At 47.0% G+C, this 25,591-nt stretch overlaps 1 protein-coding gene across 1 annotated transcript; it reads left to right on the top strand.

Annotated features, from left to right (window-relative positions):
* The first annotated feature begins 544 nt into the window (after positions 1-544).
* WEE2 (WEE2 oocyte meiosis inhibiting kinase) lies at positions 545-14,785 on the top strand. Its single transcript, XM_044272395.1, has 11 exons — positions 545-874; positions 1,115-1,308; positions 1,744-1,798; positions 2,192-2,364; positions 7,957-8,078; positions 9,615-9,761; positions 10,925-11,020; positions 11,099-11,184; positions 13,169-13,339; positions 13,720-13,862; positions 14,635-14,785. Exons 1-11 carry the CDS (start codon positions 545-547, stop codon positions 14,783-14,785), a joined length of 1,668 nt encoding a protein of 555 aa, XP_044128330.1.
* The last annotated feature ends 10,806 nt before the right edge of the window (positions 14,786-25,591 follow it).

Below are 25,591 nucleotides of genomic sequence, written 5' to 3' on the forward strand. Positions count from 1 at the left end.
GGGGGAGGGGGGCACAATGTGGGTCTTAGTGCTGAGAAGGGGGGCACAAAGGGGGAATAATTACTATGTGGAGGCATTAAGGGGACTGGGTGTGTACTTGGTATGGGGGGAAAAATTGTCACACACATTGTCCCCCTTTTGTGTTTTATAAAAAGTTTACGGTATGGATAGCCTACTGTGTGAGTGGGCCACTAGGGAAGGTATGGATATCTTACTGTTTGGGTGGTCCACTATCTTATAGGGAGGGGGGATATCCTACTATGTGGGTGGGCCACTGAGGGAGCATCACTAGAAGCACTATCTGTGTAGGAAGGGACTTTAAGCAAGTGTCACAAAGAGGTCATGAGGGGGCTGAGGAGTATTGGATGAGGCTTAAAATACATTTCTGTAGTGTACTATGTGTGTTGCAAGGGTTGTTGGTCTTTACGTCTCAGTTTAGAGATGCATACATGTTTATGTTCAGTATTGTAGTATCTGCCCTTTCTTTGCACTGAAACTGTGGCATAAGTATGACCCCCTATACCTGTCGCCCTCAGGTCCGATGATGTGCACAGTATCACGGGAATCTGGAATTGTGCAGAAGCTTGACTTCTCCAGTGGTGAGGAAGAGGACAGCATAAGCAATGAGAACATGAAAGATTTTCCACATTCAGATGAGACTGATGACAACCTGATGTGGAGGACCCATAAGAGCCCCTACCCAGTCACTCCCCAGAGAAATGAGAGAGCGCCCTCCCCTTTCCAGGAAGCCAGTCCTGACAGTGATTGCTCCCCTCCTGCCAAGCTCTATGCTGAGGAAGAATGTCCTGGGACCCCCCTCCATTACAGCACATGGAAGAAACTGAAACTTTGCGATACTCCATACACTCCAAAGGTATAGAGGAGACATGTCCCACCTCTTATAGAGGGCAAGGGGAATGTATCTAATTTTATGTAAATGTTCATTGTGAAATTAACTTCCACAACTTGCTAATAGACTGTTAATGCATTATTTTCAACTACAATTGCCAGCATACCAATGAAGGCTGTCAGGAAAACCTCTTGAGGGCGACAGGTTGAAGACCACTGCTCTGACCACTTGAAACCATTTTATTTTATTTTTTTCTTCCTGCAGAGTTTGCTGTACAAGAACCTCCCATCACCTGGTGCATGGGTACCCTGTAGGGGGCAGCGACTATTAAGATTTGCAGCTGGCACAGGTGCTGATCTAGAAGACCCTGCACTGGTCAACATTAACCCTTTCACCCCAGAAACATATCATCGAATGCAGCTTAACTCAAATGGGAAGAGGAAGGCAGAACAATGCAGGTGACAAATATCCTTGAAAATTTGGTACTTGTAGTGCTCCCAAGTCAGTTATGGTTTTTCGTGACAGGATTAGCATTGAAAAAGGAGATTCAGCTGAGTAGTGTAGCTAAAGTCTCATGGGTCCTGGTGAAAAAGTTTCTCTTGTCTAGGGAACTGGCATCCTAATAATATTGCACTCCCTCTTTCACTTACAGGACAAGCATCAATTATTTGGCACCTTAAACTTCACAATCCCCACACCTGGAACAGGATTCAGTAAAATGATGGTGCTCTTGGGCCCAGGTGTAGCTGTGATACCTATTTTAAGAATAGTTGGCAAACCCCTATGTTGGTCATAGAGTACATTAAATTTGTTTGCTGCCCTCTAGTGGTATAGTAGGGGATATAGATAGGTATTGATATTGCTCTAATGTTTTGATCCGTCTTTCTTTTCAGTACTGATCCACCATTAAAATACAGAGAGAGGGAAATTTCAGGACTTCCTTCAAAGGTGTGTATCATGAAAAAATGTGTTCTCTGCTTTGGACAGTTCCTTGGCATTAGGCTGATCACAACTTATCCTTATGTTAGTATCCCTAGTAATCCATCTGTGGAGACTTCAGGTACTAAGTGTTGAGTTTCCCTACAGCCCCACCACAAAAGATATGAAGTATTACACAGTGACTATTCATAAGAGGAGGTTGTGTGTAATGCAGGACTGGTCCTCCAGAGGGGACACTCCTTGTCTCTGCTACAAGAAATAAGGACCCCCCCCCCCCCCTCCCAATAACTCCAAATTATCTAATGGGGGTATATGTAAATGGTTTTTGAGTCCTCTTGGCCTATACACATGGCTGCTACCAAGGTGTGCCGCTGACAGTTTCCCAAATGTCTTCTCCCTTAGAGGTTTGTGCTACGTGAAACAAACATGGTATCCCGCTACAAGACAGAATTCCTGGAGATTGAGAGAATCGGGGCAGGAGAGTTTGGAGCAGTTTACAAGTGTGTAAAGAGACTGGATGGTTGCATCTACGCCATAAAGCGCTCAAAGAAGCCACTAGCAGGATCCATGGATGAGTGAGTAATATGACACACAATAATCATCAAACTTGTCCTGTATCGCTAATTTGGATTTACCTCTTAAAAGGAAACTGCAAATTGCATGAAGTTATAGGGGGTTGTCTTATCTTAAACATTGAGACGACATGCCCCTAATGTCCAAGATGGTATAACTTCTAATACATCTGCTTGACATCTCTTTTGGTTATGATTAGGGTTGAGCGAACCCGAACTGTACGATTATTTTGAACCCGAACATTTTAGTAAAAGTTCGGTGTTCGTCGCTTTCTTGGTGCTTTTTTGAAAGGCTGCAGAGCAGCCAATCAACAAGCATTTAAGGTCTGTTTCACACGAGCGGATGCCGTGCGTGACATCCGCTCCGTGAATGACCTCAAAGACCCAATGCGGACAGCAGAAGCACGGAGCAGTAACATGACTGATAATGCTCCGTGCCTCTCTGTGATCTCTTTACTACGAAATCACAGTGAGATAAAGTTGTCACTGATTTCGTAGTAAAGAGATCACAGAGAGGCACGGAGCATTATCAATCATGTTAATGCTCCGTGCCTCTGCAGTCCGCAGCGGGTCTTGGCTGTCATTCACGGAGCGGATGTCACGCACTGCATCCGCTCGTGTGAAACAGCCCTAAGCGATTACATGCTGCAGTGTTTCCGCAACGACCACTGAATTGCCCACATTCTAACTTGTGCTGATTACTGGGTGGCCACGCTGCTGGATCCCCGTTACAAGGACAACGTACCGTTCTTAATTCCCTCACTGGAGCATGATCGAAAGATGTGCGAGTACAAGCGCATGCTGGTAGATGCGCTGCTGGTGGCATTCCCACCTGACAGCGGGGGCACAGTGGAAGCACAAGGAGGAGGAAGAGGTCGACAACAGCTGGGGCACCGCCAGCACCTCAGAAGGCAGGGTTAGCATGGCCAAAATGTGGAAAATCTTTGTCAGCACGCCACAACAACCAACACCACCAGCTGATATGGAACATCTTAGCAGGAGGCAGCATTTCACCAACATGTTGGCGCAGTACTGAATGACGGGTCTGCCCCCTTCAACTTCTGGGTCTCTAAATTAGGCACATGGCCTGAGCTTGCGCTTTACGCCTTGGAGGTGTATTATCTGAACGTGTGTTTACCACGGCAGGGGGCGTCATCACAGACAAGCGCAGCCGCCTGTCCACAGCCAATGTGGACAAGCTCACTTTCATTAAAAAGAACCAGGCATTGATCCCACAGGACTTGTCTGTACCTTGTGCAGAATAGACACGTATAACAGCCTTAACCAGCCATTGTTATACTGCAGGGAAATTGCTCATTCTTGTATTTTGGATAGTTCACACTCTTTTGGAGTGTACCCTAATAAAAAATAAAAACCAAAAACCAGTGTTGGCTACCTCGTCCTCCACTGCCGCTTCCACCACCTCCTCAAAATACTACTCCGTATGGAACTCCACCTCCTAAATCAACCTTGTGTGTACTCCACTTGCCGGAATTACACGCCGGATCCGGAAAAAACGCAAGTGAACTGAAAGCATTTGAAGACGGATCCGTCTTCAAAATGCGTTCAGTGTTACTATGGCAGCCAGGACGCTATTAAAGTCCTGGTTGCCATAGTAGTAGTGGGGAGCGGAGGAGCGGTATACTTACAGTCCGTGCGGCTCCAGAATTACGTCAGAGCGCCCCATGCGCATGGATGACATGCCATGCGATCACGTCATCCATGCACGTGGGGCGCCCTGACGTCACTCTGGAGCGCCCCGAGAGCCGCACGGACTGTAAGTATACCGCTCCCCACTACACTTTACCATGGCTGCCAGGACTTTAGCGTCCCGGCAGCCATGGTAACCATTCAGAAAAAGCTAAACGTCGGATCCGGCAATGCGCCGAAACGACGTTTAGCTTAAGGCCGGATCCGGATCAATGCCTTTCAATGGGCATTCATTCCGGATCCGGCCTTGCGGCAAGTGTTCAGGATTTTTGGCCGGAGCAAAAAGCGCAGCATGCTGCGGTATTTTCTCCGGCCAAAAAACGTTCCGGTCCGGAACTGAAGACTTCCTGATGCATCCTGAACGGATTTCTCTCCATTCAGAATGCATGGGGATAATCCTGATCAGGATTCTTCCTGCATAGAGCCCCGACGACGGAACTCTATGCCGGAAGAAAAGAATGCAAGTGTGAAAGAGCCCTTAGATGTGAAAAAAATCCTGCTCTGCATAGATGACGGGGAATAAAATTTCAGAAATTCTTCTTTAAAGGGAGTCTGTCACCACATTTGACCATATTAGACAGATCCTATAGCGTTACATGTGCCACCCAGCAGTTAAAAACGGTACCTTTGTTGCATATAACCGAGTCTTCTTTCTGCCAAAAATGAACTTTGAAGATTGTGTAAACGAGCCCTCTCAAGTGCCCAGGGCGGTGTCTCAATCTTTCGAGCCCAAGACCGGACCTCCCTAACGCCTCATAACCCTGCCCTCCTTGTGCCTGTGCCCGCCCGTTTACTCCCCTCCCCTCGCCTTTTCCATTGCGGCTGGGCGGACAAATTCGTAGCCGGCGCATGCGCAGTAGGTATTGCGATGCCCTGCCAGGACCGGGCATCGCATTGCGCATGCGCCAGCTACGAATTTGTCCGCGCAGCCGCAATGGAAGAGGGGAGGGGAGTAAACGGGCGGGCACAGGCACAAGGAGGGCAGGGTTATGAGCCGTTAGGGAGGTCCGGTCTTGGGCTCGAAAGATTGAGACACCGCCCTGGGCACTTGAGAGGGCTCGTTTACACAATCTTCAAAGTTCATTTTTGGCAGAAAGAAGACTCTGTTATATGCAACAAAGGTACCGTTTTTAACTGCTGGGTGGCACATATAACGCTATAGGATCTGTCTAATATGGTCAAATGTGGTGACAGACTCCCTTTAATTGATGAGCACCACCTCCTCCTTTCATTCAATGCTTAAACTTTAACAAGTTGTCCCACATTTGCGCCTCTAACTTTTCCCTGCTCGATCCAAATTTTTTCCCTGCTCGATTCTTCATTAATTGATGCGCGCCACATCCTTTCATTCAATGCTTAAAGGGACACTGACAGGCCCAATAACCATAATTAGCTGTACATATGTATGCACAGGTCTTCTAATGTGCATTAAAAACATATAAGTATCCCCCCTGTCCACATTATGAATACAGTTAACTCGCGTTTTATAACCTGAACTAATCGCTGTTCTTTCTGCCCAAGGGGCGGGGTTTCAGCTTCTCTTGCGCCCAGTCAGCATCAGCCCAACCGCCGTTTTTGAAGAGCCGCCCAGCTCATCAATATTCACTTAGCTGGGCGGCTTCTGCAGTCCCCGATCTTCCGAGATCCGGCGCATGCCCAATAGAAAGTTATGGGCATCGGACTCTCTTTCAGCTTCTGCGCATGTGCCCGGCACCCATAGCTTTCTATTGGGCATACGCTGGATCTTGGAAGGTCGGGACTGCAGAAGCCGCCCAGCTAAGTGAATATTGATGAGCTGGGCGGCGCTTCAAAAACGGCGGTTGGGCTGATGCTGGCTGGGCGCAAGTGGAGCTGAAACCCCGCCCCTTGGGCAGAAAGAACAGCGATTAGTTCAGGTTATAAAACGCGAGTTAACTGTATTCATAATGTGGACAGGGGGGATACTTATGTTTTTAATGCACATTAGAAGACCTGTGCATATATATGTACAGCTAATTATGGTTATTGGGCCTGTCAGTGTCCCTTTAAACTTTTTAAAGTTGTCCCACTTTTACGCTTTAAATTTTTTTTTTCCATATTTCCGCTCGATCAAAAAAAATGTAATCCATTTATCTCCCTTGGATGTGGTCTGTGTGTCGCACTCCCTCTCCGGTGTGGAACCCTGATTCGACGATAACCATGATCAACATGGTAGGCTCAGAAAAGAACATCAAAAGTTGATAGAGAAGATATCCAAATGGATGGCGGACGTCACAGGGACGTGCGATTGGGCAGAAGTTAGCTAGAGTCAACAAAGCGGCAGCAGCGCCTCGCCTGGCAAATGTTTCCAAATCAAAAATACCACAGTGACCTTCCCTCTAATTTATTATTAATCATTCCAATAACCGGGCATCTTAAGAGTCCTGTATTGTTTATTTATCGTCACTACCTCCCTGAGTCGGGAGTGCGAAATTGCTGCGCGCCCCCTCCTTAACTTTGAAGCTTATGCTTCAATACTTTGTCCCACATTTCCGCTTGATTACATTTAATTTAATCCATTGACCTCCCTTGCATGTGGTATTTTTTTCTCGGGCTCCCTCTCCGGCCTGGAACTGATTCCCCGCCACCCGTGATCACCATGGTAGGTGCATAAAAAAACATTGAAAGTTGATAGAGCAGATATCAAATTGGATCATGAACACCACAGGGATGTGCGACATGGTGGGGCGGTAAGTGTGCACACGCCTTCACGAACTGATAGGGGTCAGCCCCTGCAACTTCTGGGTCTCCAAATTGGGCACATGGCCTGAGCTTGCCCTTTACACTGGCTGCAGGGCAGGCCAGCACCTCCAAGGGGTATTGTCTGAACGTGTGTTTAGCACGACTGAAGGGGGTTATCACAGGGGGTTATCATTATTTCCCAATGTTTTGGGGTGTACCCTAATAAAAATAAGAAAAAATAAATTTAAACCAAAAAGCAGTGTAGGCTATCTCCTTATCCTCCTCTGCCGCTTCCACCTACACTGCCACATCCTCCACCACCTCAACCTCCTACTCCATATGGACCTTGTCCTCCTAGATCAAGATAATTTTTTATTTTTACGTATTTAGTCATTTCCCTATCCACATTTGTTTGCAGAGCACTTGCTATGCTCTTAACCACATTTTGATGCAATTTGCAGCCCTCTAGCCATTTCCATGACATTTTTACAGCCATTTTAGTGCTCAAAAGTTCAGGTCTCCATTGACTTCAATGGGGTTCGGGACTCAAACTTTTTGGTGAAGTTCGGCTGAACCCGTCGAACCCGAACATCCAGGTGTCCGCTCAACTCTAGTTATGATTTCTTCTTTGTTCACATCTAAAGTTAAATTCAGTCCTCCATTACTACTTCCTCTTGCCAAAGAGTGTATTTTAGGAACCCAGTTGACAATCTCTAAACTGTTGGGTAATGCTTATGACAGCAGTGTGGAGCTATGCTGTTCTGTTTCCAAGGATAAACTGCAGAATTTTGAAGGCAACTATGGACAGAACTAGAAGACCTGAGACATACCAGTTGGTACCGAATGGCAAAGTAATTGTCAAATCAATCTTTACAATGCTCAATTACTGGTATTGTAATAGTGTCTGTAGCCTGTTGTGGACTTTGAGTATATATCTCTGTATATTGGGACCTCTGTGCTTTTATATGGAACCATAGGGTGTTTTCCTTAGGGACTCTATATGGATGAGAAAAGGAGGTATAGCATGTGATATTACTAAGGTGTCTCTAGATGCAATGCTTTTGAGCATGAAGGCATCATATGTTGGCACTGCTATTGCTTAGAAACCTTAAACTGTTGACTGAAGCAGCTTGCTTGTAATTGTCCTGTTACGGAGTCTGAACTGAAGCCTACTTTTCTATTCAGGCAGCTGGCATTAAGAGAAGTCTATGCCCATGCTGTACTGGGCCATCACCCACATGTTGTGCGATATTACTCTGCCTGGGCAGAAGATGACCACATGATCATACAGAATGAATACTGCAATGGTAAGTGCAGGGAGACTCCTCACTATGGCTTGATGGCTTACAGGAAATGTATAGATGATTTATCATGGGGGGGGGGGGGAGTTTTCCAGGAGTCTATGCTGCTGTAATTTGTGCCAAATTTCTCAGATGGTGCAAGAATCTCAGACAAGTACTATAATGTCTTAGAATAAAGTTATAATCGCCGTTTACAAGCAGCAGTAGTCATGTGCTGGTCACCACCGCATCCAACCGTTGTCCTCGGTCTACTACTCAGGATAGTGATGGCTGACATGATCACCTGGCATATACCAGCAGGTCACCACTGTGGTTTGTGAGCATAACATAATTTATTTTAAGTAATTGTGGGGCTTGTCTGACATCTTTAATCCTCTCGGACAGCCCCTTTTAACTGTATCAATTCTGTCTTGCTTTTATCCAGTCTATGCCACCTTTTTAACTTGATTTAGAATTTTTTTACAACATTTTAAAAAGCCATGCCCACTTGCAAAGTAATAAGCAAATATTCCTTAAAATCGCTGTTTCGTGTATACAGCTACTATGTAAACCAAAAGGTTTCTGTAGTTGGACTACAAACACACCCTGTGTAGTCTGATCCTGGGCGCATGTTACTTTTCCGATGTAGAGGATGGGAGCAGTAGTGGCCCTGATGGAGTGTTGTCATGGTATACTCCGCCAGGCGGTTGCTCCCTGGGGATCGGTGCAGTGGAAATGTAGTTTGGAGAATGTTATATGTTCACTTCTGGCCTCAATCTCTTTTTACTAAGTGCAAAATATAACTTGTGGTACATTCAATAGTATCCTATTCAAAGAGCAGTTTCTGGCACCAGATGAGGCTAGTTTTACACTAGCGCTGAGAGATTTGGCAGAATGTTCCAGCAGGGAAAAGCCTGCCGGAGCTCTCTGGATCGGCATTGCTTGACGCTACCTGAATGCCCATCGGCCCTATTAATTATAATGGGCACTAGCATAGATTCGGCCACAACCCGGCAAATATGCCAAGAATCGGCCAGACTAAAACTGTTGTATGCAAAGATATTTGTCCGGCCTATTCTCTGCGTATTTGCTGGGTTGCGGCCAAATCTCCGCCGGTCTCCATTATAGTTAATGGCGGGCATTCAAGTAGTGTCTGGCAACGCCGATCCAGAGAGCTCTGGCAGGATGTTACCTGTCAACAGTCTGCCAGATCTCTGAACACTAGTGTGAAGCTAGCCTTATCTGGTGCCAGAAACTGCTCTGACGATTATGCTATTCAAGGTACCAAGCAAGTGTTTTGGGGCAATAAAAAAATTACTGTCTGCAAAAGTATATATTTTAATTCCTTCAAATTCAATGCAATCTGTTGCCCATTAATGTTTCAATGTTCCAAGTTTTTATTTTATGTGTTCAGATTCTAAGCTGCTTTTATTTTCCAGGAGACCACAAAATGAGCTGGGTTGATTGTTCCCGATTGCACCATTTTTAATTTCCCCCTAATGTATTAAAAATCCTCTGTTCCATATGTGCATTGCATGTAATAGTATAATGTGCTTGCATCAGGTGGAAGCCTGCAGGACCTGATCATGGAAAACATGAAAAGCAGGCAGCTGGTAATGGAGCAAGAACTGAAGGCGATTCTTCTGCAAGTTTCCATGGGGCTGAAGTATATACACAGCTCAGGCCTGGTGCACATGGACATCAAACCAAGTGGGTACCATTCAGGGGCATGGGCACATGGGCCCTGGTGCAAGCATTCAGCTTGGCCCTCCTTTCCTTGGTGCTTTGTGGCCAGGGGCAGGAAAGCACATGGCCTTCATGCTGCCTGAGGCAAAAAAAAAAAAACGGCACTCCCCTATGCCACATTCTTGACCTAAACCCTGCCCTCCAGCCAGAGGTGTAACTTGACCATCAAGCACTTTCTATAATACTGGTGTTTTCTTATGCAGCACAAGGGTCTTTGGGCCCCTCAGGCCCATGGGGTTGGGCCTCCTATTGCAACTCTGCTTCATTGAAGTGAAAGGGGCTGAGGTACAATACCACACATGACCTGTGTGGTGCGTCATGTTTTTCTAAGGCTAGTTTCACACTGACTGTTTGGCTTCCCGTTTGTGAGATCTGTCATGGGCTCTCACAAGCGGTCCAAAACGGATCAGTTTTGCCCTAATGCATTCTTAATGGAAAAGGATGTACTCAGAATGCATCAGTTTGCCTCCGATCAGTCTCCATTCCGCTCTGGAGGCGGACACCAAAACGCTGTTTGCAACGTTTTGGTGACCGTCTGACGGAACTGATCCATTCTGACACACAATAGAAAACAGATCCGTCCTCCATTGACTTTCAATGGTGTTCAAGACTTGGCCAAAACGGATATGTTAAAGATGATACAAACTGATCCGTTCTGAACGGATGCAGACCGCTGTATTATCTGAACGGATCTGTCTGTGCAGATCCATGACGGATCCGCACCAAACGAGTGTGTGAAAGTAGCTTTAGGCCTCTTGCACACTACCGTATGTCTATCAGTATTTTGCGGTCCGTAAAAAATACAGATGACATCCGTGTGCATTTCGTTTTTTGCAGAATGTAACATCTGGCCCGTAATAGAACAGTACTATCCTTGTCCGTTAGGAGGACAATAGGACATGTTCTATGTTTGACCGGAAATACGGAAACGGAAGGCATACTGAGTACCTTCTGTTTTTATTGCAGATCCATTGAAATGGTTCCATATACGGAACGCAAAAAACTGAATGGGGAAAAAAAATACTTTTGTGTGCAAGAGGCCTTCTTCAAATGGCACGTATATAAGGCAATCCCTGTTACTCCTCCATTGTTTTATGAGTAACACCTGGCTGCTGTTCTTGTTCCAGGTAATATCTTCATCTGTCGGAAGCTGACTGAATCGAGACAGGAGGACAGTGATGGAGAAGATGAGATTGCCTCCACCAGCATCCTGTATAAGATTGGTGAGCATTATGTATCATATGTGGTGCCCCTCATGAATTTAGGACTTTAGTGTTATGTACTTCTCATCTTGGTTCCAGGTGACCTTGGTCATGTCACTTCTATCACAAACCCACAAGTGGAGGAAGGAGACAGCAGGTTCCTAGCCAATGAGATCCTGCAGGAGGCAAGTACAAATCTTTTGCTAGGTGACTGCAGCATTGAACTATTTGATAAATTTCCCCATAGACCTGAAACTGTCTAAAAGGAAAAACTGTTGCTCAACCAATCGCAGCACAGCTTTAAGTTTCAAGGAGAGGTTGCTATGGGCAACAAACTTTATTTATTTTTTAGACCGTTTCATAAATCTGCCCCAGGTTCTTTCACTGTAAAAAAAAATTAAAAGCACAAAAAAGTATTCCTAATTCAAAACAAATGGAGTTGGTGCCCAGCCGGTAATTTTTCTGCTTCTCGATCATTAATTGCTTGTGAAATCTGTTTGAAAAAGTTTCCTTCTACTGCAAATGGACACATTGCTTTGTTCTGCCCAAGCAGTCCTGGAGTGCCCTGTACCTACCCTGCTCTGATCTGAACAGTGCAGGGACAAAACAAGATGATGGCTGGAATTCTGGGGGTGGGTAAATAACACTAGACTCCAGTATTGTTAATCCCTTTCCTGCCCTAAACGATCAGAGATGCTGATGGCTCCTTTCCTACCCTTGGTCACGAGATGCTCATGTTTACCTCCTCGCCTGTCCTAGACAATCAGCAATATTTGTGCTAACTAGGGATGAGCGAATCGACTTTGGACGAAACATCCGAAGTCGATTTGCATAAAACATTGTTAGAATACTGTACAAGGCGAGCGCTCCGTACAGTATTGGAATGTATTGGCTCCGATGAGCCAAGGTTATTTCTTCGTGAAGTCTTGCGAGACTACGGGTAATAACTTTAGAAATTGATTTCTACTGTTAGAAAACCTTTTTACCGAACTGGTTCGGTTCCAAGTGGTACCTTGGTCATCCGAAGTAGATTCGCTCATCCCTACCAACACACTAGGCCACCAAGGAAGCTGGTATTGCCTACCTTAAAAGGTTTTTTCAGTAATAATTTTTTTATCAAGTGCCCACATCATGCTTCAGTCTTCCACGCTGGCATCACTCTCTATCTTCCGGTCCCCGTGCTGTTAATATCTGGCTGTCCATGGGCACGGTCACATGCACCACTGCAGCGGTGATGTGCTGCTTGTGGCCACACTACCACTGCAGCCAGTCATTGGTTGGAGCAGTGCATGCAACCATGGCCAGCCGCTTTTAAACAGCATTGGGACTGAAAGATGGGGGACCGGAGTGGAGCTGGTAAGTATGAATTCAGTTTTAGAGGGCATGCTGCAGGCACTTGATGATGAAAAAAAATAATACAACATCCCTCGTGTAGGTGGTTTTCTATTAGGACTTGTTAACCTAAGCCTAATAAACCCCCCCCCCCCCCCCCCCAAATTCTGCCAGCTATACGTATTAGTTGTGACCCTAAATGCAGTTTGGGGCACAAATATACAGATGGACAAATCGCAAATGGGTCCCTGTAGATGAGCTATACGGAGGATTTAGGAATATCTGCTTGCATGTTAGACCCATTGCAATCTTGACACTGTAGGAAGTCGGGCTACATGTCACTTGGTGGGTAAACCTGATTGTCACACCAGTGAAAATGTGATGGACCACCACTGATATCCAGAATGAAAGGGCTCTACAGCAGTGTTTCCCAACCAGTGTGCCTCCAGCTGTTACAAAACTACAACTCCCAGCATGCTCGCACAGCCAAAGGCTGTCTGGGCATGCTGGGAGTTGTAGTTTTGCAACAGCTGGAGGCACACTGGTTGGGAAACACTGCTCTACAGAACGATAAAATCCCCTTGACTGCTTAGAATGTTGGGTTTCAAGCGATCTTTAAGCAGTTCTAAAAGTGTTCAAAAGTTCTGTACAGCTTTCATTTTGGAAAGTGGCATGTTTCAATGGCAAATCAGATCATTATGATTGTTTTCACCTTTAAGGGCCCGCTGTACTGTAGAAGCTCTATCTGCAGCCCTAAGTGCCAGGATGCAGTGCAGATGGTTTTATACATGTGGGGCTTGGTACAAACGTGGCGTTTATATAATTGCTTTCTTTCAGGATTACAGCCAACTACCTAAGGCTGACCTCTTTGCTCTTGGCCTCACGATCACTGTGGCAGCTGGCACCAGCCATCTTCCGTGTAATGATAATAGTTGGCACTATATCAGAAAAGGCAACCTGCCAGAGATTCCTCAGTCACTCTCTCCTGCTTTTCTTGACCTGCTTAAGGTATGGCACTTTGATAAATGTTATGCAAGACAGATGGAAATCTTTTTGCACCTCTTGGTATGAGGAAATATTACCATAAACATTTTGGCAAGAGTACTGCATAAACCTTGGTATCTTGTAATGACATCAAGGCAGCACTTGGGTTTGGCAATCATACCTGGTGCCTGAGGGAGCAAGAAGGCCCCTCTGCCACATGGTTGGTGTTGGAAGGATTGGTACGGATGTTGCATTGGAGTCCAACAGCATCACATTGGAAAGTGTATATCAAGGAGATTAGACCACTTCAATAATATTTAAATTTTTTTGTAACAAACCTTATTCCAGCCCTGCGCCTGCTCTCATAATAATTTGTATACTTTTCACTGTCTATACTCCTCCAGGCGTTGATTCATCCTGATCCTGCAGCCAGACCCTCGACAGCAGCCCTAATTAAGCATCCCGTCCTGAGAAGATCTTTTGGAAAAGCAGCCCAGCTCCAGAAACAGCTTAATGTAGAAAAATTTAAGACTGCCATGCTGGAGAGGTATGTGGAGTTAAAATGACTTGGCCAGTAGAATTCCGTATTGCGATATGAACAATGGTTTATAGGCGCTGCCTTTGGGTATGTACTTCTGGAAGAAGATGAGAATAAGCTTGGTGGAGAGTTTTGTAATACTTTTCCTCAAGTTTTGTGGAGATGGAATGGAAACCGTTCATCAGTCCCACTTATGAGTTTGGGTATATATTATTAGTATATGTTCTCCATGGTGTCATCAGTGAAATCTGCTACATCTGTACAACACACTTGTCAATGAGTGATTAAACCCATTGGGGCTGCTACAGAATACAGATAAACCTGTTCAATTCTTCACTCATTCCCATGTTTGTCACACTCACCATGCTGGGGAAGAGGGTGTATACCAAAGCTGTAACCCAAATGAAAGTTATGGACTGCTTTTCCCACTGGGTAATTAGAAACTGCTCCCATCTCCGAAAATTGCAATATTAGAAAATATGGGTGTGGAATCCAATGACCATGGAACAATAATGGGTGATCAACATGTGGTCAGGATTTTCTTATCCTAGGTGGGAGAATGATTGTTGGCGAACTCTAGAGATATTGGGGGGGGGGGGGGGACAACTTTTTATGTAGGTTCACATCACCATGAGTTGCAACAGATTTATTCCCCCCCCCCCCCCCCCAATAGGGCAGATCTGTAGGTATGAAGCAACCAGATTCAGATGTCTAACTACAACTATTTTGCCACCCATTGCTGTCATCTTAATGTAATAAATGTTTTATTTTCCCCCCACAGGGAACTTAAAGCTGCAAAACTGGCCCAAAATTATGGGAATGATGAGTGCAAGGATCTTCCTTCAAAGTCAGACTTCATCTGCAAAAGCAAGAGGAGACTAGTGGGGGGGAAAAACACCCGGTCATTTAGTTTTACCTGTGGTGGCTATTAAAATGTCATTTTCCAGCATACCTCCGGGGCTTTATCTTGACCTGACACTCTTTGCAAAGGTGTAAATAGTTTGGCTGCCACAGCACCATCTGCATACATTATGGCTTCATCACTTGCATTGTTCCCTCTATAGATGTGGCGTGAATTTTTTTTTAAATATTTTACAATTGAACCTGTAAATGCACTTTTACTTTTTTAAACAATTTTTAGTGTAAATTTTAAATAAAATTTTAATTTTGAAAATTCTCAAAAGTTTATCTAAGAACTGGATTTATAGTTTTGGCCACCCTCTCTTTTAGGGCGCGTTTAATGAGGGGTTGAAATTGGCTCTTCTCCAGAAGAAAGTGTCAGCTACAGGCTGTTTATTCCTTCTGGAGGAGAGGCAATTTGCATACCTTTCCACAGCCAGCATTGCCTGCAAGACTCCCTAAGGCCCCTTTCACACGAGCGTGGCGGATTAGGTCTGGATGCGTTCAGTGAAACTCACATCACTTTGCAAGCAAGTTCAGTCAGCTTTGTCTGCGATTGTGTTCAGTTGCTTAGTTTTTTCCACGTGGGTGCAATACGTCTTGATATGTTTTTCACGCGTGTGATAAATAACTGAAGGTTTACAAACAACATCTCCTAGCAACCATGAGTGGAAAACACATTACATTCGCACTTCCGGATGCAATGCGTTTTTCACTGAAGCCCTATTCACTTCTATGGGGCCAGGGCTGCGTAAAAAATGCAGAATATAGAACAGGCTGCGTTTTTTCACACAACACAGAACTGATGCATGAAAAAAATGCTCATGTACACAGACTCTCTTAAAATGGGTCACGCATTGCACCAGCGTGGAAAACTCGCTGGGGCCTAAGGGCTGTTTCACACAAGCGAGTCCATTGCGGGAATCGTGCTCCGTATATGTTTTGGACTTGCAGGAGCACACACAGAATTATACTAACTTATAATGCTGTGCGTCTCTGCTTGACCTTACTTCTACAGAATCATATTGACAGCTTTGAATTATAAATCACGATAATGCCATGTGCTCCTGGAAAGAGGATCGCGTGCACACATGGAGCGCAATTCCCGCAATGGACTCGCTCATGTGAAACTGCCTTAAACACCTGAGAGCAGATTTTTTTTTACTCAGATTATCAACCTTTGATTTTGACCGTATAAAAATATAGTAGTGTGATTCTGCTAGAGATGAAAGGGATATTTACCATAAACTTGGAAAAAGGCTGAGCTGTAATACCACATCCAGTCACAGATGAGTGGCGCAGACGCTTGCCACCACAAGGGGGAGCTGATATGTTTTATTCAGTTTAACTCAGAGGCAGCAATTTTTTTATGGCCATAAACATTCCACTTTCCCATTAGCATACCCATATGAATGAGGGCTTGTTTTATTGTGGGACAAGTTCTAATTTTTAATGACTTATTTTACCAAATCATCTTTGTGGGATGAAAATGAGGAAAACAAAACCATTCCGCAGACAGAACTGCATGCAAAATAAGCAACGGTTGCTCAAAATAAGAGCTGTCTGGTTTCATTTTCTGTTCTTCTGACAGCTGATCAGGTGAACAGAAAACAAAATGGTGATGTGAACTTATCCTAATCGTGTGCCGGCCGGGCCTGTGCTGCGGACCACAAATTGCGGTCCGGAATGCACAGGCTCCGACCGCCGCATGCAGACACATTCGCTGGAATGGGGTCTGCGATGCGCATCAGACGTTCCGCATCGCAAAAAAGTAGTGCTTCCAAGGGGTTCTTTGCCTCTGTTGCGCACCGACCTTGCGGACTCATTCAAGTGAATGGGTCCACATCCGTGATGCGGTGCCAGAATGACTGGGGCCCGTATTTTGCGGGCTGCAATGTGGGCCCGGGCAGCACATGGAATACATACAACTTTTTGATTTATTTTTAATTTTTTTAGCATTTTGGGGGGAGGGTGGGTGAAAAAAGTCGTATGTATGCGATAAATATTATTTATTAGCATGCAGTAATGCCAATTTAATTTTTGGGGTATATACAAAATTTGGAAAGAGGAGTGCGTTTAGATTTTTTTTTTTTTTTTATATTTTGTTTGCTATGGCCAGCCTTGGACCCTTCCCAAGGCCCCAGACTGCAATAGCAACGATCAGTGCCCTACAACTTTGCTATGCTCAACTAAAGCCTGGCATTGGGTTCCTGCGCTTATGCTATGCAGAGCTTTTAGTGGTGCTGGCAGCTATCTTTGCCAGTACTCTGCTCACTGCGGCTGCTATTCCTGCATGAACCATGGAATCTACCACTGACATCGCGCTACAGACGTCCTTAATTTTATAACAAGACACGGAGGCTCCTATTGCATCAACTCTCTTTACTGTCCACCATAGCAGCAAAGAATGAACAGTACAATCATGAAGAAGAAACCATAGCAACCAGCTCCACCCCCCATTCCAGTATATAAGGGCACAACCCCCTGGAACCCTCCTCTTTCTTTGCTGCTAACATAGCAGATAAGTACCTTGCTTCCTCAGCTGTTGATTGTTTTATATATACAGTTGGGGTTTGTTCTACTATTTTGTGTTTGCTGTTATTCTGGGGTTCATTCCCCTCCTGGTGTCTGACCTCCGTTTGTCCCTGTTATCGCTTGGCGACCGCTTGGGGTTTATATTCCCTTCTGGGGTTAAACTTTTTCTCCTTAGGTTCGTTTCCCTAACCACCCGTCTGAGTTACTCTCCGGCGCTCTTGCACTCGCTACGTATGCCCTATGTGCCTCCCTCCCTCCTCTCTCACCTCAGGCTGCCCCGTTTTTCTGGCGCTTAACGTTGGGCCCGTTTTCGCGCTCCTTTCTTCCTGCGCCCGAAGTCTCGCGATAGCGAGATTTCGGGCGCCATCTTTGTTCCGCCCATTGACCGCGTTACTGCGGCTGCGCCTTCCCCCTGACTCGGCGCATTCTCGCGAGATTCGCGGCGCGCATCTTTTGTACCTCACCGGTCACCTCGTGGTTTGGGCGCCATCTCCTTTGCGCATCTCTTCTGCCGCTCGGCTGCGTTTTAGCTGGTGAGTCTTCTCTTCCTTCTTGGCTACATTTACCCCCCTTGGTATCTGTTCTTAGACCAGTTTCTTTCTCTTTTCTTTGCAGGTTGTTTATCTACCTTCTGCTGCTCTCACTGAGGTCTGGGGTGACTTACTCCGGCCACAGTCCTTTGTTCTGTCATGTCTAATTCGGCCCGGGATAACCCCCTCCCCCCCCACCCCCCAGGTGCCCCCTATTTTAGACAGGAGTATGGAGGTTTCCCCTCCCGTATTGCAGAATGCGTCCCTGCATCAATCCATATCCGATGCGATTGCCGCAGCGATGGGATCCATGTCCTCAGCCATATCACAATCCATTTCTCAGGCCATCAGTGCACAGACTAGCATGTCTGCCCCTACTATGGAAACACCCTCAGCCTCCAGAACACCTCAGACTGATGGTTTAACTCCATCCCAGGGTAACGCGGTTGTCCCGCGGAAAAGAGCCTGTCCGTGCCAGGCAGAACATTCTCGCGCGTGGAAGTCGGCCAGGACCTTGCCCGAGTCTGATTCCGAGAGGGAATCCCTTGAGGAGGCATTTGACGAGTCGGCATATGACTCACATGGGGAATTGGCTGATGTGAGGGTAATTCCGTCCCCTTCAGGCATACTCTCAGCCGCGGCTACTCCTTTAGCGGAGCAGACTGCTCAAGGGGACCTCCTTATGGACACCTTAGGTGAACCACTCTTCAACCCAGAAGAGCTCCATCACCCCCGCTCTGCTGAGTGGCTCCCGGCTACTCATGTGGCTCAGTATTTGGAGTCCAAAATACGCGCTCCTTTAACCAAGGAGTCTCGTAATAAGCTGCGTGCGGAGTGCCCACGACCATTGATACCGCACAAAGTGTGTGAGACGCCCTCAGTGGATCCCAAAATGGTCCAGTTTCTCGCTAAAACGGGGTTTAACCCCAAAAAGGGATTGGATTCTGCCCTTAGGGCCGTCCAAGATAAACTTCTGGATCTTACTGGTCCGCTTACAAAGATCTTTGATATGGCGGAATCCGCCAAGGCCGAAGGCAAGCAGGTAGACCCAGTGGAGCTAGGAGGCTGGATCCAGAGGGCAATTTGTCTGACGGGAAACGTCAACACTTCCCTGGCCATAGAGAGACGCAAGGCCATATTAATGAAAATAGAACCCAAGCTCTCTAATCTGGCCCTTTCTGAAGCGGGCAAAGAGGCCCAGGGTTTATTGTTTGGTGAACCCTTTATCAAAGAATTAGGCAAGTATGTCGGCGCTTTTACAGCGCTTGACAAAGCCCAGACATCCATGAGGAAGGTTTTCACCCATCGTTTTTCTGGAAGGGCCGGCAGTTCTAGGGGCCGGCCGTCCGGCCGATCCCAGTTCCAGAATTCCCGTGGTTCGGGAAGAGGTTCCTATACTAACCGGTCCTCCCTGCAAGATCAGCGTTACCAGCCGTCGTTCTTTCCCTCAAGAGGTTTTCCGGGACGATCTAGAGGATTCCGTGGAGCTCCAAGCTCAAGGAGGCCAATGGGTAAGTCCTTGTCTTCTACCTCTGTTACCTTCTTTAACAAGTTTTGTGGGGGGCAGACTCCGTTTCTTTTTCCAAGCCTGGTTAAAGATCACCTCAGACCCTTGGGTCCTGGACACCGTCAGGGGCTTTGTGATAGAGCTAACGGACGCTCCGGCACACCTTCCTCCCCCCCCCCCCCCGATCCGGCTTTCCCGGCCGTCTTTACATCAGCTCCACATTGGAGCTCACAGAGTTGTCTCACAAAGGGGCAATAGAGGCCACGTCTACAAGTTCCGAGGGTGTTGTCAGCAACGTCTTCCTAGTGCAGAAGAAAGGGGGTCAGATGCGCCCCGTCATCAATTTGAGAACACTAAACACCATCGTAAGGTATCGGCACTTCAAGATGGAGGGCATCCATCTACTACGGGACATGCTGTTGCCCGGCGATTTTATGGTCAAATTAGACCTCAAAGACGCATACCTGACTGTCCCGGTATCTCCGGTTTCCAGGAACCTGCTCCGATTCTACTGGGGAGAGGAGATGTGGAGGTTTACTTGCCTGCCGTTCAGGCCTATCCTCCGCCCCGTGGTGTTTCACCAAGGTGATGAAGCCGGTGGTGGCCTGGCTCCGCAGCAGAGGCGTCCGCATGATTATCTATTTGGACGACATTCTCATAATGGCCCAATGTCGCTCTATGCTTCGCAGACACCTCTCTATGGCTGTCACCCTTCTTTCAGATCTAGGTTTCATCGTCAATCAGGAGAAGTCTTGTCTGATCCCCTCCACTTCTATGGAATTCCTGGGGTTCAGAGTAGATTCGGTGGCCCTGACACTCAGCCTTCCACTGGCCAAGGTGCACAGCATCCGCAAGGAGCTTCGCCATGCCTTGCTCCGCCCATTTTTGTCCCTTCGCCAGCTGGCTCGATTGATTGGCCTTCTAGCGGCTTCCATCCAGGCGGTGTTCCCTGCCCCCTTGCATTATCGAGCCCTTCAACGGCTCAAGATCGCCCACCTTCAGGCGGGTGCCTCCTATGCCGACACCATTGCCTTGGACAGGGAGACGAAGGACGAGTTGAGATGGTGGATCCAGAACCTCTCGGTCTGGAACGGCAAGGCGATCTTTGGGCCTCAACCCGATCTGGTCATAGAATCAGACGCCAGCCTACACGGTTGGGGGGCGCACTGCAATGGAGTGTCCACGGGGGGTCCTTGGTCTCCAGAGGAGACCCGCCTCCATATCAATGGCCTGGAGTTGTTAGCGGGTTCACTAGCGATTCGCAGTTTCGCCAACGGGGTTATTACTACTTGTATCAGACTGCGGATGGACAATGTCTCCGCGGTTCGATATGTCAACGGGATGGGCGGCACACGCTCCTCGGCTTTAACCTCCCTGGCGAAGGATTTCTGGGAATTTTGCCTCTCCAGGGGCATTATGGTGGTGGCAGAAGCACCTTCCGGGTCTCCACAATGTGGTGGCAGACTGGAGTTCGCGTTACATTCGGGATTCCAGCGATTGGAAGTTGGATGGCACGGTGTTCCAGGTTTTGTCATCTCGTTGGGGTCTTCCATCTGTAGATCTGTTTGCCTCCAGGCTGAACGCTCAGGTTCCCAGGTTCTTCAGTTGGCGGCCGGACCCTCTTGCAGAGGCGGTGGACGCGTTCCTGCAGTCATGGGAGGGGGCTCTAATGTATGCTTTCCCTCCATTTGCCCTCATTCCGCGTGTTCTGCTTCAAATACGGCGTCAGTCGGCGGAGGTGATTCTGGTACTCCCCCTGTGGAGGTCTCAGTCGTGGTTTCCCCAACTGTTGGACCTGTTAATCGATTTCCCTCTTCTCCTCCCAGATGTCCCGTCTCTGCTTCTGGACCCAGCGGGGGACCCTCATCCTCTCTTGCAGTTGGGTACCCTCCAGCTTCTCGCTTGCAGGGTCTCGGGCTCTCCAGTGAGATGTCGGAGGTTTCAGAGACGACTGTCTTCCTATTGGAGAGCGCGTGGGCCCCGGGAACTCGACGTGCTTATAGAGCCGCTTGGGACTCTTGGGCACGTTGGTGCGGAACACGCGATGTGGATCCCATTCGAGCGCCTGTGAGCTCAATTCTATCCTTTTTATCTTCACTTTACGATGCAGGTAGGGCCTATCGTACTATCAACCTGTACAGGTCGGCGATATCTTCTCAACACGAGGGTTTCGAGGGTTGTCCTGCGGGTCAGCACCCCCTCGTGTGTCGTTTATTACGGGGGTCCCGCCTTTCCCGTCCCTCCCAGGCCGAGATTTTCAGCCACCTGGGATGTTAGTGTGGTTTTGACTTTCCTTTCGGACTGGTCTTCCAATTCTCAGTTGTCTCTCCGACAAGCTTTCCGCTAAACTAGGCCACCTTGTTCTGTTTGATCTCATGCAAGAGAGTCTCGGACGTGCGAGCTTTGGATGTGGACGCTCGTTCGTTTACCCCAGAGGGCGTGAATTTCAATATTTCCAGGCGGACAAAAACTCACATTCGCTCGGTGAGATATCCTTACTTTCCGCACTCGCCTCAGCTTTGTCCGGTGGCCTTGCTTGCAGGAATATGAGTCGCGTACTTCTGCATTACGTTCTCCTGAGTTTCCCCATTTGTTTGTGTCATTTCGCAGGCCTCATTCCCCGGTCACCAGTGTTACCCTCTCGCGCTGGGTGAAGTGGATCCTCGGTCTGGCGGGGGTTGACACGAATATTTTTACGGCACATTCGGTGCGCGGTGCGTCGGCTACTTCTATGGCGGTTGCAGGCGCCCGCCTTGAGGATGTCATGAGACTAGCAGACTGGTCTAGAGTCTCAACGTTTCGGGAGTTTTATTTCCGCCCTCAGCCACACGTTTTTGAGACTGTATTTTCTCAACTTTAAACTTGCAATAGGAGCCTCCGTGTCTTGTTATAAAATTACATGATTTTCCTATTCTATGACGTAAAGTCATGATTTTATTAAAGACACGGAGGCGAGTATTGCCCCCCCTTTTTTCCCTCCCTGTTTTCTTCATGGGGTATCTGAATTGCTATTATTTGCATTATATGATGTATTACATGTGTGATGTGGATGGTGACTATGTCTATTGACTACATTTTTCTCTGGCATCTAGTTGCTTTCATTTCCATTTGTTTCTGCCCTCAGGTTGAGATGAGCGTACGCTGGAAGGTGTTCATCCTTGTTCCTGTTCAAGTTGGTTGCCAGCACTAGTTCGTGACCTTTTTCCCGTTGAGGAGGTCGTTCAGGAGTCGTTTCCTCGGTCCGGAGCCGTGTTGGAGTTCCTGTGCCTGGGAGATTCGTGGTGTTACAGTCGCGCAAAGAAAGAGGAGGGTTCCAGGGGGTTGTGCCCTTATATACTGGAATGGGGGGTGGAGCTGGTTGCTATGGTTTCTTCTTCATGATTGTACTGTTCATTCTTTGCTGCTATGGTGGACAGTAAAGAGAGTTGATGCAATACTCGCCTCCGTGTCTTTAATAAAATCATGACTTTACGTCATAGAATAGGAAAATCATGTAATTTCGGGCAACTAGTTTGGCAGTAAATTGGTAAAATCAATAAAGTACATTACAAAATGAGTTGTAGGGCATTTAGAATAATTTCAAATGGCATTATATAAACTCCAGGGAGTTTTGAAGCTGTGGGACTGGAACCTGGAGATTAACTGATGTGATAGAATTAAAATAAAAAATCCTATACATATTTAGTGGTATTGGCCTGCTTTTAAAATAATTTGGTCAACCCCTTAACAGTCCATGCAGGAAATAGAGCTCCACCGCTAAAAGGATGTATTGTTACAGAATGAGCTGGCACAGACGCCAATGTGGACGTGTACATTTTTCTGATGCCCCCTGTACGTCAGTGAAGTAAAGCTGGCACAACATAATGACTCCTTCATAAAGTGCTGAATCGGATCATTAAAGGGTTCATGCTTACATCAACAGGGAGAGAAGTGTCCGCTAGGCCCATCTGATGGCACTTATTTCATAGGGAACGAGGGATCAGATGGGGTAAACATAGCCAATACTTGTTTCTGCAGCTTAATATCACAGCTATAGTCTAGGGTGGTCACTTTTAAAAAGAGGACTTCATATTTGGCAGAGTGGCCAGATTCTGGCAATGGCCATGGGTAAAATGGCTCTGATAAGATGGTGATGCACTAAGTACTTGGCTCAGGTGCTGAGATTTGACTCCGCATTTGTGCAAAAAAGAACGGACATGTATGCGAGGTGGCCTAGAAAACTGAATGTGTCCCCATTCTGAATTTTACATGGATTCCCAAGGTTACCCTGAGTACTGTGTGCATTTCACCTTCATTGCTGTTTATACAATGCCTGTTGTGACATCACTGATTAGATCTGTGTACTGTGACACCCCTGCATTCATTGTCTCAGTACTGTGACATCATCGTGTTTGTGACGACATTGATTAGATCTGTGTACTGTGACATCATTCTGTTTGTGACCTCTGTACTGTGACATCAGTGTTTGTGACCTCTGTACTGTGACATCAGTGTTTGTGACCTCTGTACTGTGACACCACTGCATTCATTGTCTCAGCACTGTGGACACCACTGCATTCATTGTCTCAGCACTGTGGACACCACTGTGGTTACTAAAAGAAGGTACAAGGTTGCTTCCCTGTGTGAAAACTCAACTATGTAGCGGTATCCACACCGAATTACAGAGGCTTACCAAAAGGGGTTGTGCATCCCTGGGCTCAAATCCAGACAACGTATGTTGGTAGCATCAAACTGGCGACAGCTCCACTACCTGGAATTTACTCCAATCCCAACACCAAATGCAGAAATATTGAGGATGAAAAACAGAGCTAAAGAGCTGCTGCTGCTATAAAAACAGATTTATTTGGAAGATGAGATGAAAAACAGGTATTTGAGGGAGTACTGCTCTTAAGCACGTAAAGTTGAAATGTGTCGCAATGTTTTTAATTTCCTCATACATTTAGGCCTCTTTCACACGAGCGTTACGGATTCGCTCAGGGTCTTGTTCACGAAAAAACTGAAGGTTTTGCACGCAAGTTCTGTCAGCTTTGTATGCAATTGCATTCAGTGTTTTTGTTTTTTCTGCACGGGTACAATCAGTTTTTGATGCTTTTTTTTTTTTCACGCTCATGGGGGAAAAAAAAACTGAACAGTAACAATCTACATCTTCCAGCAACCATCAGTAAAAAACACATTGGGCCAGATGCAATCCTTTTTTCACTGAAGCCCCAGTCACTGCTATGGAACTAGAGCTGCGTGAAAAAACACAGACTAAGGCCTCATGCACACGACCGTTGACTTTCAATGGGTCTGTGGAAAAATCGGAAAATGCACCGTTTTGCAGCCGAGACCGTGATCCGTGTTTCCTGTCCGTCAAAAAAATATGACCTGTCCTATTTTTTTGACGGACAACGGTTCACAGACCCATTCAAGTCAATGGGTCCGTGAAAGAACACGGATGCACACAAGATTGGCATACGTGTCCATGGCCGTAGGTTACTTTCATACAGACGGATCCGAAGATCCGTCTGCATAAAAGCTTTTTCAGAGGTGAGTTTTCACTTTGTGAAAACTCAGATCCGACAGTATATTCTAACACCGAGGCGTTCCCATGGTGATGGGGACGCTTCAGGTTAGAATGTACTGAAAAACTGTGTACATGACTGCCCCCTGCTGCCTGGCAGGTGCTGCCAGGCAGCAGGGGGCAGACCCCCCCCCCCCTCCCTCCCCTGTAGTTAACTCATTGGTGTCCAGTGGGCCCCCCCTCCCTCCCCTGTAGATAACTCGTTGGTGGCCAGTGGGCCCTCTCCCCTCCCTCCCCCTCCTAATTAAAATCGCCCCCCCTATCATTGGTGGCAGTGGAGAGTACCAATCGGAGTCCCAGTGTAATCGCTGGGGCTCCGATCGGTAACCATGGCAACCGGGACGCTACTGCAGTCCCGGTTGCCATGGTTACTTAGCAATTTGTAGAAGCTTCATACTTACCTGCGAGCAGCGATGTCTGTGGCCGGCCGGGAGCTCCTCCTACTGGTAAGTGACAGGTCTGTGCTATAGGCAATGCGCCGCACAGACCTTTCACTTACCAGTAGGAGGAGCTCCCGGCCGGTCACAGACATCGCAGCTCGCAGGTAAGTATGAAGCTTCTACAAATTGCTAAGTAACCATGGCAACCGGCTCTGCAGTAGCGTCCCGGTTGCCATGGTTACCGATCGGAGCCCCAGCGATAACACTGGGACTCCGATCTGTACTCTCCACTGCCACCAATGATAGGGGGGGCGAATTTAATT

The sequence above is a fragment of the Bufo gargarizans genome, chromosome 11 (genome assembly GCF_014858855.1).
Source record: "Bufo gargarizans isolate SCDJY-AF-19 chromosome 11, ASM1485885v1, whole genome shotgun sequence".
In the NCBI taxonomy this organism is placed as follows: domain Eukaryota; kingdom Metazoa; phylum Chordata; class Amphibia; order Anura; family Bufonidae; genus Bufo; species Bufo gargarizans.

Bases quoted from the DNA above. Each gene is read 5' to 3' on its own strand.
- WEE2 (XM_044272395.1), top strand. From the start codon at position 545: ATGTGCACAGTATCACGGGAATCTGGAATTGTGCAGAAGCTTGACTTC. The intron at 1,799-2,191 runs GTGTGTATCATG...CTTCTCCCTTAG, and splicing joins TTTCAGGACTTCCTTCAAAG to AGGTTTGTGCTACGTGAAAC. The intron at 2,365-7,956 runs GTGAGTAATATG...TTTTCTATTCAG, and splicing joins CTAGCAGGATCCATGGATGA to GCAGCTGGCATTAAGAGAAG.